This window comes from Meleagris gallopavo, chromosome Z (genome assembly GCF_000146605.3).
Source record: "Meleagris gallopavo isolate NT-WF06-2002-E0010 breed Aviagen turkey brand Nicholas breeding stock chromosome Z, Turkey_5.1, whole genome shotgun sequence".
Taxonomy (NCBI): Eukaryota; Metazoa; Chordata; class Aves; order Galliformes; family Phasianidae; genus Meleagris; species Meleagris gallopavo.
The window spans coordinates 15286598-15304997 of record NC_015041.2 but is presented as its reverse complement, the minus strand read 5'-3'; the positions used below and the strand labels follow the sequence as shown (position 1 = coordinate 15304997).

General features: G+C 39.7%; 2 protein-coding genes across 3 annotated transcripts in view; one reads left to right on the top strand and one right to left on the bottom strand.

The window, feature by feature from the left end:
• Positions 1 to 6087: 6087 nt before the first annotated feature.
• Positions 6088 to 10459, bottom strand: GPX8 (glutathione peroxidase 8 (putative)). Of its 2 annotated transcripts, XM_010725414.2 has the most exons (3): positions 10205 to 10456; positions 9363 to 9624; positions 6088 to 6842 (listed from the first exon to the last, which is right to left on the bottom strand). In XM_010725414.2, the coding sequence occupies exons 1-3, from the start codon at positions 10409 to 10411 to the stop codon at positions 6679 to 6681; spliced, it is 633 nt and encodes a 210-aa protein (XP_010723716.1). In that variant the 5' UTR covers positions 10412 to 10456; the 3' UTR covers positions 6088 to 6678. The 2 variants fall into 2 exon arrangements, with proteins under 2 accessions (XP_010723716.1, XP_019465940.1); XM_019610395.2 differs by lacking the exon at positions 9363 to 9624 and having other exon boundaries at positions 10205 to 10459.
• A 2514-nt stretch (positions 10460 to 12973) lies between these two features.
• Positions 12974 to 18400, top strand: part of CDC20B (cell division cycle 20B) — a gene marked incomplete at its 5' end in the record, with an annotated part of 22028 nt that continues 16601 nt past the window's right edge. The window contains 3 exons of the mRNA XM_031557223.1: positions 12974 to 13217; positions 14756 to 14877; positions 17640 to 17736. Of these exons, the coding sequence (XP_031413083.1) occupies positions 12974 to 13217; positions 14756 to 14877; positions 17640 to 17736 (463 nt within the window). The remainder of the gene's footprint in view (positions 13218 to 14755; positions 14878 to 17639; positions 17737 to 18400) is intronic.

Sequence of the window (18400 nt, the reverse complement as noted above, 5' to 3'; positions counted from 1 at the left end):
TAGAGGGCGGGTAGCATCGCTGCCCCGGGGTCGTCTGCCTACAAGGGCCGTGCCTGGAGGTGGCCTCTCTCGCACATGCCCGCCGTCCGGGCTGTGCCACTGCGGGAGCCCTGGGCGTCAGGTGGCTAAAACGGAGCGCTCAGCCAGGTCCGCAGGGGTGGACTGGAAAGGAGGAAAGTCTGCCGGGGAGTGAGTGAGGGCGGAGGAGTACCGGCAATGGATAACAGCGCCTAGGGTCCCAGCGCCCTGTGAGGATGTGGGGCTGCTGCTGCCCCAGGACTGTACCTGTCCGGGGATGGAGAGATGGGATGGAGGGATAGGATGGAGGGATGGGAAGGAGGGATGGAGGGGGAAGAGCTGCCGCCCCTTTGGGAACCCCGCATCCACTGAGTGCTGTGCCTCTTTTCTTTCAAGGAAGAGTTATGAGTGTGCTTGAAAAAGACCTTGAGTGGAGCAGGGAGCAAAACCTACAGAAAGTGGCTGAGGTAAGGGCAGAACAGATGTTTGCTCTTGTGTGCTTGTGCTGAAGTGCTCCCTTTCTGTATTTCTGGGGGAGGGAAAGGAGGAGGCTCTAGAATGTGATTTTGAGAAATGGAGATTACAGGCTTTTTACTTTCTTGTTAGTACTTACACCTTCTTAACTGCAGGATCTGAAATGCTAAAAAACACAAACCGTGGTAAAGCTTTTGAGGGGAGGATTCAGAATCATCACCAAAGTGCAGGATGCAAAGCACAGGTACCTTGTGTGTGAAGGCACCAATAACAAAACCTCGTGAGACTACGTGGTGGAGTGGGTGGCACTGTAACAAACAATGACCACACTGAAATTGCTGAAGTGGGAGATGAGCATTCTGCCCATAGGTATGGTCATAGTACAGAAGCACTGCCATCAGCATGCTGAGGATATCACTTCAAAATAAATACTGTATTTAGGTGACACCACAGGAAAAGCTGTGTTGCAGAAGCAAGCAGAGATGGGACTCCAGGAGAAGGGGCTGGAGGCAGCTGGTGGCTGAGACGGAGCAGAACGCTGCAGCCTGGCAGTGCGTGTTAGCTGGCTGTTGTCCCAAGGTGCCAACAGCTGCTCACAGCGCTCCAGACTGCCTCGCTCAAGAGCATCGTGGAAAGTCAGAGATGCCTCACCCAGTGGAACTAGAACAAGTCTCTTTAACCAGCACTGTTCTGCAGCTGCTGACAGCAGCACTCAGGCAAGTGAATGTTCTGGTGTATTGTACTGAGAATTCAGGGCTGGTGCTATTCAATTTCAGTGATCTAGGAGCTGTTTTTAGAAGCAAGGGAAAAGCTTCACATTTGTTATTCACTCAATTTGACATAAAACGTCTAAGTCAGCGACTATCTTCAGCATTGTTTCAAAGGGCTTTCCATCAACATGAGTGCTGGGGGTAAAGTGTTACCTCCAGCCATCCTGTATCACTGAACTTGACTCTTGGGGTTTTTAGGCTTTTCTCATAGCTGTAAATAGATGCACGGTGTGCCTCAACACCTGAAGTTAATTTGTACTATGAAGTAATCAGTGATAATTGTTATTCCAGAATAAGAAAATATACTCTAGTGAATTAGGCTCCAGGCTCATTTAGTGTGAAGCCTGGTATCCTGCAATGACTAATGTGGTTGCCCATGGACAGAAAGGACAGAAACAAGTGTCCTTTTTTTGACAGTCTGGGATATAATTCTTATCACACTCCACATGGGCTCTGTGTTACTATTATAATTCAAGTTTTATGGAATCAGAAACTTACCTGTGCCATGAAGGCATTTACTGCTTGAATATATATATGTATGCATACATACTTTAGAGCACGAATCTCAAAAGAGGAAACAGTACTGAATTTAGGTAAGCAATAAGATATGTCTTCTAGACACTTGTATTTCATGAGAAATCTCATTCTGCATGGACCCTGCGGTGGGAAGGCAGTGTGCTGTTAGCGGCTGCTGTGCTGAATAGAGCAGTCACTAACGCACTGCCATCTGCTACAGGGACAGACTACTGCTGGGGGGCGGGCACTTTGGTTGGAATTAGGGATCTGAATTCCAGCAGTGCAGGTAGTGCCTCTGTGTGCGGTGGGGTGGCAGTGTATGTTAGCTGGTTGAAACTCTTAACATCAGCTAACATGCAATTGCTATCCTGCTCCACATACCTTTAGCATCAAACTGGAGAGTTGCTATTTTTATTTGTAGAATCTTTTGCATCATCTTGATTGATTTTTACTGGTTGTTTTTTTTTTGTTTTAATTTTGTATGTATTGCTTGGCTCACTTTTGGAATAATACTTGTATTTTGTATTCCCGTTACCAAAGAACTGAGAGAATTTTTGATTGATTCAGTCTCCGATTTTCATCTGCACATAGATACCAAGGCAGTAGGAAGTTTAGAAATACGTGAAACAGATAGGCAATTAGCTCAGTAGCTATTTATTAGTTCAGTTAGTTATTAGTTCAGTAGTAATTTCGAACAACTTTAAACTCTCTGGAAGTTTTCTTAAAGCTGAAGAATCACAACTAAAAACCACATGATTTAAAAAAAATTCTTAAATTCTGTTTAATGATATTTGGCAAATGCAATCTGTTATTTTAGTTTTATTTTTAATGAATAATTAGAAGTTTTCACTAAGTACCTGAAGGCTATATCTGAAAAAGTAGTTACCTTTCCCTTCTATAGAAAAAAAGAGAAGTCCATTTTGGAGTTTTTTTTCTCCACTGGCTTCATAAAATAACTTAATTTGTGACCATGGATGTCCTAAAAATCTGCATGTAAGTTCGAAAAGGACATAGTATTATTCCTCAGAAGGATGTGAGCTGGGAGCAAATTGATCCTTTTGATTCATGTTACCCTGCAAACTTCTGTCACACATACTGCCACAGGCAACAAAATATTGTTTATCCTCATCTTGGCATTTTACAGAATGCAAAAGAATCTGTTTATTATAGGAGCACACAAACAAAGCAAGTAATATGCCTTGCAAATCTTCTAAATGAAGATCTGTGAAAAGAAATAGGAGCAATGTTTGCGAAGCTCTGCAGAGTTACTGTCCACCTAGCACTGTGTGTGGTGATTAGGCAGTGTATTGTTAGTTAGCTGCGCTTCATACACCAGCAACTAACTACACTGCCACATTAGCACATCACTGCGTCACTACTGAGACAGGAATGTAAAGACTCTTATTACAAATATCTCATCAGATCCTTAGCTGGTGTGGACCCTATGCCAGCCGAAAGTAGGTGTGCTAGGTTATGCAAACTGATGGAATTGATAAAAACACGTTTAACTGTGTTTTACACAATTATGTGGCTAATTAAACTGATTTCTAGAAATTCTGCTAACTTAATAACTTTAGTAAAAACTTCAGGTTTGGGTCCCATGTGGATGTTTTTTATGTCTGTTAGTCTTTGGAACATTCATCAAAATGAGGACAGTAGAACCACTGTGGTTTGGGCACTCTGCTTTTTCTTCACTGCTGTAGGTCCTACTTCAGGTGAAGAGGTGTGTGGTTCCAGCTCAGGCAAAACTCACTTGAATGGGAACTGGCAGAAACACAAGGGTTCTGATTCATTGAAATTTACTTCCTTCGATGAAAAAAATGATTGAAAATGAGCAAAAGTGAGTAGGGAAAGAAATATCTGATGCCTATAGGCTCTTAGATGTTAATGAATTCCACACTGAATTGGTGACCTTTCAGGTTACGCTTAGGTGTAAATAAAATAATTTTAAAATCATCTAGTGCATTGAAATAGGTGAATACTGTAGTATGGCCTCACTTCTTAGAATCTGTGACTCTGAAAGCAATCCTGCTTGCTCTGAGGGAACGTTGTTTGGTCTGAGGACTAGGACAAAAAGACACAAAGAGTAAGCAGAGAAGAATCATAGAATCATAGAGTGGTTTGGGTTGGAAGGGACCTTTAAGATCATTTAGTTCCAACCCTCTGCTATAGGTAGGGACACCTTCCTCTAGATCAGGTTGCTCACAGCCCCGTTCAGGCCTTGAACGCTTCTGGGGAGTCCCCTACTTCTCCTCCTTCACTATGTAAAGAAACTTAGGCTCACACTCGAAGGATATTCATTGCAGGGGTACATTTAAAAGTTCTCAACTACAGATGCAGTTTATTCTATATGTGTATTTTATCAATAAATAGATGGGAGGAGCTTAATTTCTAAGGTGTTTTGGTTTTTTTTTTTTCCCATCAATCCAAGCATCACAAAAACAGCACTAACACGTTTAGGAGTAAAATGTTCAGGCCATCTGTTAATCATGGTCAAGAGGCAAAATGTAGGAACCAGTTAAAAAGCAGGAGCAAAAATCACATAACTAGAGAGTTGAGATGATAAAAGGCCAAAACCAGGACAGAAATCCAGTTGGCAGTAGGAAGAGGAGAGAGAGCCAAAGCAGGGAAATAAAATAGTTCCAGTTTGATGAGGAACCTGACTGCAGTAAGAAAAACTGTATCTTGCTTTGTAAATTGGAAAGTCATGTTGATAGGAATACTGATCATGCACAGAGGCTGTTCAGACTGTCAGGAACAATATCCAGCTAAAGAAGCTGCCCAGGGTCAGAGTTCAAAATTTGTCTGTGCAATTCTTTGCATGCTTGTCATTTTTTTGGCTTTACCATGACAGACAGGTAAAGTGATATAATGGGCCATAGTCTGTTCCCTGTAGGAAGTGCAAGTAATGCCTTCGTCTTTGGTTGGAGGAGAGAGCATGAGAAAAGGAGTTTTGGTCTTACTGACTAAAAAAACTTTTGTTTGGGAAGTTATGCTACAATTTCTGATATTATGTGAATTAATAGGGAATTGTCCAAACAGTGACAGAGCTGGATTTAGAATATATCCACCCCAAGGTAAATTTTAATGGAAATGTGAGCTGTCAGCTAAATGATAAACAATGGAAGTAAAGAGTATATGTCAGATCTAAGGAGTGAGGGAGGCACAGAATAGGATATTGTAGATGGAATTTAATAAACTTTAACACTCATGGACTGGGCTCTGTTAATCTTCTAAGGGTAGTTCTAGCTGAAGTTGGTGGGATTATGTGAGAATCCAATAGACAGTTTTTAATCTATTTATAGTGCTTGTAAGATAGCATATAGTTTTATAAGCAATATCCTATATAAACTATAAGTGGATATTTATGCAAACATGTTTTCAGGTAATTGTGCTGAATTTTGAACATTATCTATAAATTTGTGCTTGTATAACAGTGCTCTAACTTGCTTCCTATTTATTTGCCTTTTCAAATGTGTGTAAATCCTAGAGGTAAGGATGCTTTATTTTTACCAAGGAGTAGCTTGGTTTTAGGAATGAATCATAATATTGTTTGAATTGGAAGGTACCTTTAAATGTCATTTATTCCCACTCCCCTGCAGTGAACAGGGACTTCTGCAGCTAGGTCAGGCTGATCATAGCCTGGTCTAGTCTGACCTTGAGTGTCTCCTAGGATGGGGTTTCCATCACCTCTCTGGGCATTGTGTTCTAGTACCTCACCAACCTTGATGTAAAAATATTCTTCTTCTTAGTTCTGAGATGCTGGTTTCTCTCATTTCTGTTCTCTCAGCTCTCCTCTAAGACTTAGACAGCTGGAATAGGGTTCTTTATTCCTATTTACGGTCTCCCTCAATTAATTTACTTCAATTTACTCTTTCAATCAAAACATTTGGCAGTTTGAACTAGAACATTGGAACAGAACTGGAAATGGTTTTGTAGTTATATGCTGGAGTGAGGAAACTGCAAGAAGAGAAGGCATGAATCTTTGTCTCCTTTTCAGCTTCTGTTTGGAGGCTTATTCTAGTAGGTGGCATTGTATTGGACAGCTTCAGAAAGCTGTGCTAGCTGATGTCTTTTAGAATGCTGCACTGTTGATTTTTGTTGCCCTTTGAATCCTACTGTAAGCACTTGTATGTATATATGCACAAAAGCCCTACCTGCATCCAGGTCAGAAAACTGGAAATCCAGCAAATGAGCTGGTAGCCAAGACCCTGTACCGCAGTGCAAATGTATGGAGAAGGCTAAAGAAGATAAAGGTATTGCTGAAAAGGTGAAACGAATCAAAATACAGACAAAGCAGGCAAAGAAATATTTTCCCATCTTTTCTTTTACTTCTAATAATGTTATTTTCTATGTACAGTCTTTTACAACTAAATTGACAGCTTCACAATTCAGACATTTTCATCTGTCAATATTATAAAGCTGGTACGGTCAGCTGCATTTGTCTCTATAAACCCTGATACGATGGCTCTCAGTTCCACATCTTTCAGTCAAAATGGTTATGTATAAATGGAATATCAAAACTTATTTTCACTGGCAGATGGAAAATGATTTTTTTTGGTACAAATACTGAGTAATTCATCACCAACCCTCTTCCTTTTAGCTATTTGCTTTCTGATAGCAATTATAATTAGCTCTTGTTAGCAATTTAAAGAACTGTATGAAAATTGAAGGTCCGTTCCTGCAATGTTCTGATTGCTTTGCCATTTTCAGAATCTCAGTGGTTCTCAAGGCTGTTGCAGAAGTCATCTCAACATTAATTGACATAGAGTAGCTGAAAATACTAACATCAAAAAGAAAAAAATATCTCCTGATTGTTTTTCTTCTAGCAGCATTTCCCAGGAATGTAGTAAGGCTGTTCATCTGTTCCACTGAATGGATTCACAGAGTGAATGGTTTTTCAGAGGTCTTCTCTTTTTTTCATTATGATCTGTCTAATTAACGATGCTATTTCTGGCTTGATACTTTCTATTGGCTCTTCAGGTCTCCAGAATTTTACAACTTTACCCTCAGGGCTGACAAGGTATTTCCAGAAATTCCAGCGAGGTTCTTTCTTTGAAGAATCTGTAAGGATAGCATAAGATAGTTTTAGGGACTCTTTTTCTCTTGTAATTGTTTCATTATCCTGCAGGGATTCTTCATATATTCATTTTGAAGTAATCCCACCTTGTTCTTTGCTAGAACTTTCAACATGTTCTTATTCATTAATTTTAATGAAGTAGGAAGTGAATTATTCTCTCCCCTTCAGGTGAAACTGTTCAGAAGAGTCTACTTTTACAATGCTTTTTTTTACAGGGAGAAGGATATTGGATTGCACAATCATTGGGGAATCTCCAATTTTGTGTGGGTTTAGGGAAAGTGAAGTGGGAGCAGGAAGCCATAATGCTGATGGTGAATTAATTCAGCTCCTTCCATCCCATGAAATTAAACCATACTGGTAATGATGCTGCCATGAATATCTGATAGTTTCTGAATGATCGGAAATCAGAAACTGTATGTCTCCTAGAGGACTCAGAAGTAGTATGCTGACTCTGGCTTTATCTTTGAGAGTCTCATGGGTTTTAAGGTAGGTCTGTTTTTGAGAGAAGGAATAGGAGAAAACTAGGAGATATTGATTAGGGAACAGGGAATAGTGATGAATTTTGTCCCTTGGACTATATTAGTAATGTTATGACTGTAAGAGGACTCAATGATAATCAGTGGGTATGATGGAGATTCTGACCCAGCTAGTAACCATATCTTTGCAGACTTGTTTTATCGAGAATCAGTCTTTCGGTGACATAATCCCAACTCTAAATACTCTTTCAGTGATTATTAATGTATATGAATATCTTGAGTACAAATGCACAGGGGATGGAATGACGATGCTACAAATGTTTTACTGGTCCAGCAAAATGTCTTGCTGCTGCTATGAAAGTAACAAGAAGTAGCTGTATGAAGGCTCTAACACCATGTTCTACTGCCAGTGAATTCTTTTTTGCATTGAGCTGTCAGTGCTGGAAAAATGCAAGCTAACAGTCACAGTCAGGAGATGTAGCATGAAGACGTTCCGCCTTCTGAATGTCACAAGAAGCAAATGAAGGACAGTTTCCTCTTTAACTGAAGATGCACAGTAATTTAATATGAACCAGTATAATTCAGAAAGAAGAAAGACGTTATTTCAAACTGTGTGAGCATCAAAGTATCTTTCTCCCTATATGTTAGAGTACTGAATGTGTGAATATAGCAGACCTGGTTCTGTGTTAATATATGACACTGGGAGTTAATATCTGGGTCCAGTGCCTGGTTTCATCTCACCCAACTCTATACCTACTTGTCCTTGTCTTCTCTGTAATGAGAAGAGAGGCATCTCCAGAGTGCATTCAGTAATTCCACTAGATGATGGGGCAATTTGTAACAGTGAGGGTTTGCCTGATATATTTAGTGACATGCCTAAGAGGAGATAGGAAGAAATGCAATTCAGATGACAACAGCAACTACTTAAGAGTCTCCTAAATGAGGAGGAGCATGATAGTAATTTTTAGGAATGTATACAGAGAGTATGGGAAAAAGAAATGGGCTTAAGTGGTTTAAGACATTTCATTTAAATGTTGATACAGTTTTCTGACAAGAGGAGCTGTGAAGAACTGGAATAGAGAGAGAGGTACCTGCATCTCTTATAGGACTACTGTGATTATCTGGAGAAGCACCTGTAGCTTGATAGCTACAGATATTGGCTTGGTATTAGCTTAGGTAACTGTGATCCTGTTTGTGGGCAGGAAGATACAATACATGTTTGGGCTTCCTCCTTCCTCATTTTCTAGATAAAAAGATGTTATAGAGAACAGTTATGTTCTAAATATCCTTCTTTTCATAATATCCATTTTTAGTATTGGTCAAAAATGTGGCCAAAACTCAGGAGAATTCAGAGAGGCTTTTAAACTGGCTTTGTGAGGTTTTTGGACAACTGAGCAAAATTTCATTTTGCTTGTGAGAGTGTAAGAACCTAAGTCAGCAAATGCTTTCTGCAGCAGTACTGCATAGTGTTTGTGCAAGTGGGATTTACAGGATAGGTCCTGAAGCTCACAAGATAAATTAATGCATTAGTGGTTGTATATCCTACAGTATGTACCTGGGTTACAACACTTACAAGCAAGACGTGAGTCTTTGCTAATGGAGGATTTTCTCATTTGCATGTTTTTATGTTAAATTTACAGTAACATTAAGGCATCCTTAGTTACATTTTTCTCTGTAAAAAAAAAAAAAATGCTTTCTAACAAAAGTCATGTAATCTGAAATAGAATTTTGTAGATGGTTCAGACCTTTTTATGTTTCTATACAGGCTGGTCACAGAAAGATCAATGAGGAGAAACGGATCAGTCAGTGAGGAGAAACAGTTGTTTTCAGGGTACAGCTCTTTTCACTCTTTTTTTTTAATAGCCACATTAAAATGAGATAAATTGTGTGTGCATAGAATACCTTTTTTTCTCTATAGACTATGAAGACAAATAATGTATGCTCAGACTCGGCCTGCTAAACTCCAGCTGGAGTTGAAGAAGAATACCACGCTTATAGGTAGCTCAGTGTAGGAAATAAAATAGTTACCTATTAAAAATTTAAAGGCAGGCTCTGCTTCTGATCCCAGGATCTTGATTTTGTGGAAGACAGGGAAAGTTACTCCATAGTTCCCTTTGGCAAAAGCCTCTATTTCCTGGCTTGAACCAGGCTCTGATTCTCCGAACTGATTGCAGGGGAAGGCCAGCACAGTGAAGTGGGAGGGACCAAACTCCCTGTGTAGATCTTGCAGAGCGATGTAATTTTTGTCTGTGTGTTGGCAGTAACTCGCCACGTTTACAACCAAAGTTGCCTTTAGAGAAATAAAGTGAGAACACTGAGAAAGAAACCAGAGATGGCATAGAGATTTCATTAAGTCTTAACACAAGATATCCCCCTACCAGCGTTGTTTCTGCCTGGGAGCTAGACATAATTTCTCTGATCATTATTTCATAAAGTTGATAAGAATGATAGCAGCTGAAGCATTTACTTTGAGATATCCTGCTTTAAACATTCAGTAAATGCATAAACTTAAAGCTCACAGTTTTAAGTAAAAAAACGGTGTATTTAGACATTAAAGCCATATTCTCAGATATACCTTTAATATTAGATAGAACATGCTACCATTCTTAACTAAGATCAAATGCACAAATTCAATTGCAAGACTATATTAATTTATAATGAATAAAACTTTTTTTTTAAAATTCTAGTAGTTAATTCTGGAAGCAGGCCTAGAAAAAATAAATTCCTCTCTAACTTACTGCTTACGTAACAGGAATTTAGCACAAAACTCTGCTGTAAGTTCCCACAACAAACCGCTTTGTTCACCTAGAAATGGATGTCTGCTTTCCAATGAAGAATCAAAGAAAATATATAAAGAAGTTGTAACTTACTTTCCCTCTGTACTTCTCCAAGGAAACAATTCTTCCCCGTGAATCCTTGATTTCAAAAGAATAAAAATCTTTAGTTTTAGGTTTAAAAAATCTGAGTTGCAGAAGGCAGAGGACTGCCGTGCAAAAAACCATTGACAAAAAAACAACAAAGACTCTAGCTTTGGGCACTGAATATTTCAGAGGATAGGCGGTTGTGAGAGGCTCCATTTTTGAAAAGATCGGAGCCAGGGAAGGCCTGGAATGTGAAGGAGGAGCTGAAACATGAAACTCCCAACTCAGACTAAAAAGGACAAGCTGCTCATTTTGTCACAGTTTCAGAAGCAGCAGTTTCACTTCACAATGCCTCTTCTGACCTTCAGAGTGCTTGGTAAAGTATGGAAATGCCCCTTGCTAGGAAAAAATAAATAAATAAAAAGCATGTTGCCATCACCTAAGGATGCTGATAGCTGTGTTTGGCCAGCCTTTTGTGGAGCACTGTATCAGCCTGCGTGCTGCCCTGAGGAATTGCCCTGGAGCCCTGTTTGTATGTCTGTAATGCAGCTCTGGCACCCCTTGAGCCCCTCAGGTGTCCCTGGAACAGCTGCTCAGTGAGACAGGCCTGAGTTTGAGCAGTCTGGGGCCAGCTGTGTACGTAAGGCAGGTAGAACTGCAGACAAAACTTTGGACTTGAGTGTGTCTGTTGCTTTTCAGTGCCTTTGATACCACCTCAACTTCACTTGATATGTATAATATCATAGTAGCATGTTGAACAATTTCTATCATGTTCTCTAAAGAGATAAGCTGCATGTTTCTTGAACAGGAGTCTACAGAGAGTTTCATACTGTTCTGTATGACAGAGAGATGCTTGGGAGATAATATTACTATAATTCAGTACCCACATGGATGTTTCCTATGTCCTGGGGATATGTGAGGCTTGAAGTCAGTCTGGCTGTGAGCCTTAAGTGCATGGTGTTTTAACAGAGGTGACAATGCCAACTTTAAAAGCAAATTTGAATGTGCTTGATTTCAGAAATGGAGAATGCAACAGGCAGGATGCTAGTGCTTATTCCTTGAAAGCTTGTAATTTTCACTGAACATTATATCAAAAATACATACTGAAATATCTAGCAATGATTAAGAATCCTATTATATTTGCTTATTGTTCTTCCTTATTCTTGATACTTTCACTGTCTACTCTAAAATGTTGCTTTAAAATTGTCTGAAAAGCAAAATCTTGTGTTCAGTGTTATCCATGCTCTCACAATTTAAAGTTTTTTTAAACTTGAGTTTCTCTGATGCACTGATTTAGGAGTTGTCTTTTTGAATGGATTTAAAAGTAACAAATGTTAATCTGTTATTTGATCTTGTTTTAGTATTTGTAAATATATTTAGTGCGATGTTGAAAATAATAACTTGAGCAAGGCATCGTGGTGGTGAGAAAATTCTGAAGTCATAAATGAAATAAATCTTTCTTTGGGCAAAGATAGAAAGCCAGCCTGGTTCCAAACAGCCAACATGTAGTTTTGTCTGAGTGTTTTTATCACAGGAGAGACCAGCCCAGAACCCCAAACTAAATGTCTGAAAGGTCTGGTCTTTCATAGGCCACTGTTGTATCCTAGAATGTGAGTGACACAAATTTGGCTTTCTTCTCTTATGTGTGATCATGGCAAAAAGTGCATGTTCATTTTTGACCTATACAGCAATAGGAACTAGTTATACCATATCCTCATCATGCCCTTGTCTTACTGCTCTTCAGGCTTCCCAATTTCTACCTGAAATTTTGCCTTCCTTAATTTAGGTTTTTGTCACTTGTCTTGACATGATATTGTCAATTCATTCAGGGGTGTTTACCTGACTAGCAGAATTTTTCATTTCATATCTGTATACGTATTTCCTTTTTTCTCCCCCCCCCCTTACTTTCTATGCTCTGCTTTCCTTCTCTCTGACACTTAAATCCCTTAAGTTGTTAACTTCTCTTCTTCTTTGAATATTTCTTTACGGAACGGTAAATATCCTGGTGATCAAAATATGTGGTAGTAGTAGCCCTCCTAGCTTTGACCAACTCCTGTGCAGTGAGGGTAGTTGCTTCTTCTGTGTGAGCTGGGAACGGTAAACCCCATTGATCACTGTGTCAGGAGTCATCTTCCTTAATTCTTCATGAGCTGAACCCATTTACATGTAAGTAATTGAGTTTATGGGCTGTTCAGGCAGCTGATGGAGTCATCGTCCCTGGAGATGTTTAAGAATCACATAGATGTGGCACTGAGAGTCATGGTCCATGAGTACGATGGGGATGGGTTGATGACTGGAATTGGTGATCTTAGGGGTCTTTTCCAGCCCTAATGATTCTGTGATTCTGTGACTCTTATGTTGTGAAAAGTTGCTCTCCTGAACTCTGAGAACTTTGTACTTGATATTTCCATCTTAACCTAGAGATCAGTAGTACATTTTAATTTAGTGACCGTGGATCTCTATGAGCTCCGGTTTTGCTGGGGGCTCCTGTGGCCAGCTGTGGGCAGTGAACGCCCTGCTCGTCACAGCGCGCTCCAGCTCTGCAGCCACAGGAGCTGTGTGGAGCAGCATACCAACTGCCCTGGTCTGTGTGTGGAGCCCTGGATGCTGTCCTTGCCCTGCAGAGGCTAAGCCAGACAGAAATCTACACTCAAGTGTTGTTCAGGCTGTCCTCAGGCCAAGGTCCATTCCCACGGCCTGCTTGTTCAGAGAGAGACTGAACTCATGAAGACTTGAAATAGTGTGAAAGGACAGAACAACATGACGTGATGACTGGTTTTGGTGTTTTGCCTCCCTTCGCTCGTGCAGGCCCTGCATTCAGACAGGACCACGTACTCCCGGTTTAAGAGCTCCATCAAGAGGAAGCTGACGGCCAGGGTTCCGGTGGCGAGCAGCCCTGTCGTCACAAGGTGGCAGCAGCGACATGCAGGAGGCCTCGCAGCAGAGCCGCGCCGGGCCCGCAGCGCGGACCTTTGTGCTCTCCGGGGCGCCCGGCTCGTCAGCGCACGCGGAAGGACTCCAGGTGGGGCAGGAGACAAACGAACATTTTCATCGAGGGGGCGGCGTCATGAAGGGACTTTTGAAATCAGCAGGAGCAGGCAGTTAGTGCAAGGTGTGCTACTGTGCTCCCCATGTCCTAGAGGACAAGGGCTTCGCTACAGCAGTAGCAGTCTGTGCAGGCAGTGAGCTCAGAGGCAGCTTTCCTTCAGCGGAATTACACTGCTGACATGATAAGAGAGCTAGGCCCAAGGTTCCAGCTACTACTGCACAGACAGGTAGGACAGCAGGCCATATGTGTGGCTGACATCAAGTGTGGGAGTTAAAGAAAAGACAAGCCAAAACCTCTTTTTTAACCAAGTAATTTCTATTGCAGATGCAAAAAAGTTGGTCTGCAACAGAATATCTTTTGTTGTTGCACTTTTGCTTATGGAGTAGCTAACAATAACTGACAGGACAGAAAGAATTCTTGCAGAAGACCTCTCCCTTCTGTGTCTCCTTTCCATTGCACATGGATACCACTGACCTGGCCATAACTGTAGAAGTTTGACCAGTCTGCGTGCCTGGACATGGTGTAGTGCACACTTACAGACAACACACTGATGGAGAAACTTGCCCTATGTTATTCTCCCCTCTGATGATGCCCTCAGTCCTGTCTGCCAAGGAACACTTGTCCACAGTTCAGCTTAGGGAGAGGGTTGTCTGAATACCGTTCAGGACACTGATCAAACTTTCAGGACTTTGACATGGTCTGAAGAACTGACTCTGGAGGAGGTTATTTTTCTCCATCCACAACAGAGGGGGCTGAGAAAACAGTAAGAGTTAAACCTTTAAACAAACTCACTCCTACTTCAGTAGTGGTAAGGAAAGATGGAGAATGGTTTACACACTGCGTATACAAGAAGAGCTTCCTGGAATAATGAGGGAAATAAACAAGGCACATTCCTTGATTAATAATGGAAATATTTAGACAGCAAATAAAAGGTATTTTTTAGCATTCCTGGTGTGTTCCCATGAGGCTATGACTATGACTGTTGGAGACAAAATGAAATTCTGTCTTCTGCAGAGCAGAATACTCTTCAGCAGTGTAGACATAATGCATGCCCAGCTGTTGGAAAATCAGGCTCTTAAGCAAACTCAGTTATTCATTATCTCAGTTTCTAGAACAGAAAGTTCTGGATGTTATTGCCACCAGCACTGGTGAAAACCAATATGGTCCAGGGCAATCAGACTTTGATTTCGTGTGAGGTAGAATCCTCTGTAGCCAATGAATTGATATGAGCTACAGAAGTAAATACAGACTGTTTATAAACTGAGTGAGCAGTATGACTTTTTTCAGACTTCTACTTTAAGATGAGATGAATAGCATAAGTGTCTGTTTCATTCCGCTAACGATAAAGGGAAAACAGACCAGTTCAAACATCAGTGTTTGTATTGTCCCATTTAGTATGTCAGATATGCTTTTAGTAAGCAATGTGCTGAAAAGTACTTGACTTGAAAGAATTCTGTGTACAATTTAAAAACAACAACTTGTTTCTATTAAAATTGTTTGTTTGTTTTCAGTGACAAATAAGATGCTTAAGAAATCCTCCATCATGAAAAGTGCTGTGACTCTGTCTAGCAGGCACACTGCAGCAGGCTTGGAAGGGAGAAATGACAGGAAAACTGAACTACAAAAAAAGCAGGTGAGTAAATGCACTGGTAGAATATTTGCTGATGTGTTTTATTACCTCATCTTTGGTCTGGAATCTATTGTGCAGGTACTACCATATTTACATTGAGAACAATAACAAGAAGAGATCGGTTTTGGAAATGTCCACTAGAAAAATGTCAGGAACAATTGCTATATCATTAACTTTATTTAGTTTATTTCTGTTTCTGAGTAAAACTAAATTGAAAGGCAATGAATGACTCAGTTTTTCATGTGATTCAAAACCACCGTGAAGAAGATAATTTTTTCAGTCGCACAGGATGTAATAGTTTATTTTGTCACATAGACAGAATGGGCTACTATAAAAATTTTGCCAAAAAGTAGCTGTGAATAAAGTTTTCCGTCGTGACTAGAAGCCAAAAGGTAGGTAGTTATGTTTAACAGTTATTGACAAAGGACAGAAGAACACATGGAACCTACTATGTGAAAAATGAAGGCTTCAGATCTCCTCCCATTCTGGTGCTGTTTTTTATTGCTGAACACTTTACCCTTCATTTTTGCTACTGGCCATTGACACAAAATTTCTTTTCTCTTTAGATTTTATTTTATGCCTTTTAGTCATCTTAAATAAACCTGTGCACCCACTCATTTTTGTTAACTTACTGAAAACTGACTTCTCATATGAATCATGGTGATACTTATCTGTGTTAATAAAAGTTATTACCATTACATATACTGAAAGTGAGGTCAATATTTTCATGCTACCTGACTGTGACTGTTGTATATATTAAGTTATAAATTTGTAGTCGCTGACCTGCACTCCCTTTTCCTGGATTACACCAATTTTAAGGTCAGTGATGAAGACAATGATAGCTATTTTCAAGTGGTGAGTTTTTTGAAAGTAACTCTTGAGTAAGGAAACTTGATAGCTGCACACCTAATGTTGCTGCTTGTACTGGTTTACAATTCTTAATATTGTTGAGAAATTCCCATGAAGGTGTCAAAATAAACTTCAGAGAAAAAGAGGTAATGTCAAGATAGCTGGACTAGAAGTCTGGATGGTTGTTTCTTTTAATACTTGTACATTTGAAGATCACTGAATGTTGCAAAACAACCCATGCATTTACAACATGTTGGGAAACCCAGTTTTCATGACAATCACTTTCTTTCTAAGTAAGCAAATTATTCTGGAAAAATCTCATGTCAAGAAAAGTCCTTTCCTGCTTTTTCACCCACCGTGATCTTATTGGACAGTGTGCATTTTAAGATTGTTGAAATGGGATCTTAGTTGTATATACCCTAAGAGAGAAATTAAAGAAAACCTTTTTGTGAGATAAATATGAAGTAGTATTGGTAAACATACTTTTTTTTTGCTTCAGTTTTTATGTGATTTTAAAGATGATTGCAGTGACTTTACTATTCGCAGTGTAAATCCTTCATATCTCATTCTCTTATTCAGAGTTCTACACCAAGGACCGTAACAAGTTTGTTGTACGGGTCTTTGAAATAACACTGTGGGATAAAGTCTTTTCACATTCAAGAGAATGTGTGTGGTCTCCTCGTGAGACAAAAGATTGCTTCCCTGTACACATAGTAGGTTTTCCATAGAAATATCTGCACTTATTTTAGAGGCACACAAATCCAAGCAATCAGATTAGTTTTCTGCCAAATTGACTATATAAATCATTCAGAAAGTTCCTCTCAAAGCTGATGGCTTGCTGTAGAACAGCTCTGATATTTGAAAAAGAACTTTTTTCTGGCTATGTTTTTGTAAGACATTTCTTATCATGATTACAACAGGGTTTTGAAGAAGAGTAACAGTGAATGTGTTTGGAAAGATAGATTTCAGAAAAACTGAAAAAGAACGTATTAAGTGACTGGTGAAAACATCAGTGACATTTCCACCTGACTGAAAATAAAGATTTAAGGACCAAACAGACAACAAGCTTGAGAGCATTCATCTCAGTGGAAAAAAAACGACAATATGAAAAAGCGCATATTATTAAGGATTAGTATAGAGATACATATAGCCTTACCTGATGATCTCAGCCTTACCTGAATTTGTCTGAAGACTTAACATAATTTTTTTGAAGAAGGAAAAAATTCCGATATCAATTCAGGTCTCCCTCTACTTTTCTTCTGCATCATCCGTTTCTTTGACCCCTGGGGAAAGGTTAATATAACAAAAATTTCTTAGTTCTCTGAGGCACTTTGCTTACATTTTTAGCACCTGTGGCTTCAAAATGTGGTACTGGTTTAACAAATGGGATCATGGAGTCCAGATGCTTGGATGCTAACCAGAGTGAGGACTACAGTAGGTTTCATGCTATAATCAATTACTCTGCAATATATGTACCACAGAACTGATCAGACCTAAGGCATTAGATATATTGCCTTCATGTGAAGAAACTTGATGTTGTATGCTAGTAAAATTAGCCTGAATGCCAATTCAGAGGAGAGCAAGAAGACACCAAAATTCAGTGAGTGACATATAGAGGCCTAAAATATCTTCCAGTAGTAAAATGACCTTGTTCAAACAGTTTTGTTAAAGTTTTTATGATCATTAGCAATGAATTGGTATTTTATGGAAGGAAAGATGATTACTATAAATGGAGCATATGATTTGGACTTTGATATTCTATATCTTTTGCTGAATTCCCACCCAACAGTCCAACTGTTTTAAAACTTCTATGTAAAGAAAGTTCAATACTTCAAAGGTAGTTACACTAACCATGGTACTTAAATATGTTCTTGACAGATTTCTTCATTCATATTTTCACTTCTGTGCATAGACAGAAATGTACTACTCAGCTTCTTACAGTCCAAGAAACTGGATATAGCATGGCAGAAAGTGACATGAAGGTCTGTGAAAAAAACAGTTGCATCTGGAAAGGTATGTTCCACTGTAGCAAATACCCCATGCACGATGAATAATAAGATAGTGCAGGCTGCATCTACACTGAGAAAATCATCAGTTCCAGCAAATACTGCAGAATAGTGCAGAAGGTGGCTGAGATGTGTATACTGCTTGGATCTACTTCCCCTACAGTTCCCATAGCCTCTGATGAGATGTATCTCCACATCTTCCATTGTGGTTAAACACTTTATCTATAACCTGGCTTGCCTTTGGGCCCCATCAGACACATCAGTGGCCCTGAAAACTTAATTTTCCTTTGGCTTTCCAATTTCAGATGTGTGAAATAAGGTAGGTTTTTGCTGCAGACTGGGCCCAGCATATCTATTAGATGGAATGTTGGGTATATGAGAGTGCAAGGCATGCAAAGCTGGTGGGATCTTGCCACACCTATCTGTAAGGAAAGGTAGGTGGAACAGACTATCCCTTGCTCTAGTCATGGTTTCATCTAACTGGGAACTGATTGATTTCCTCCAAAAATATGAGAATGAGTGAACATATAGAGACTGTGAATGAGTGAATTGTAAGCCAACTGGGACGCGAGGAGCTGATCTGTAAAATAATACAGATATTACAATTTTTTTTTTAATATGAGGTTGTTCATTAGGCATCAGGCCAATATTTTGTTATGTTCTGTCTTAGG

What these genes read in the sequence shown, in the direction of transcription:
- GPX8 (XM_010725414.2), bottom strand. Translation starts at nt 10,411, where the DNA reads ATGGAGCCTCTCACAACCGCCTATCCTCTGAAATATTCAGTGCCCAAA. An exon ending in TGGAGAAGTACAGAGGGAAA is followed by an intron (nt 9,625 to 10,204) that starts GTAAGTTACAAC and finishes ATTTCTCTAAAG; the next exon opens with GCAACTTTGGTTGTAAACGT. An exon ending in TGCCTTTAAATTTTTAATAG is followed by an intron (nt 6,843 to 9,362) that starts GTAACTATTTTA and finishes CTATCCTTACAG; the next exon opens with ATTCTTCAAAGAAAGAACCT.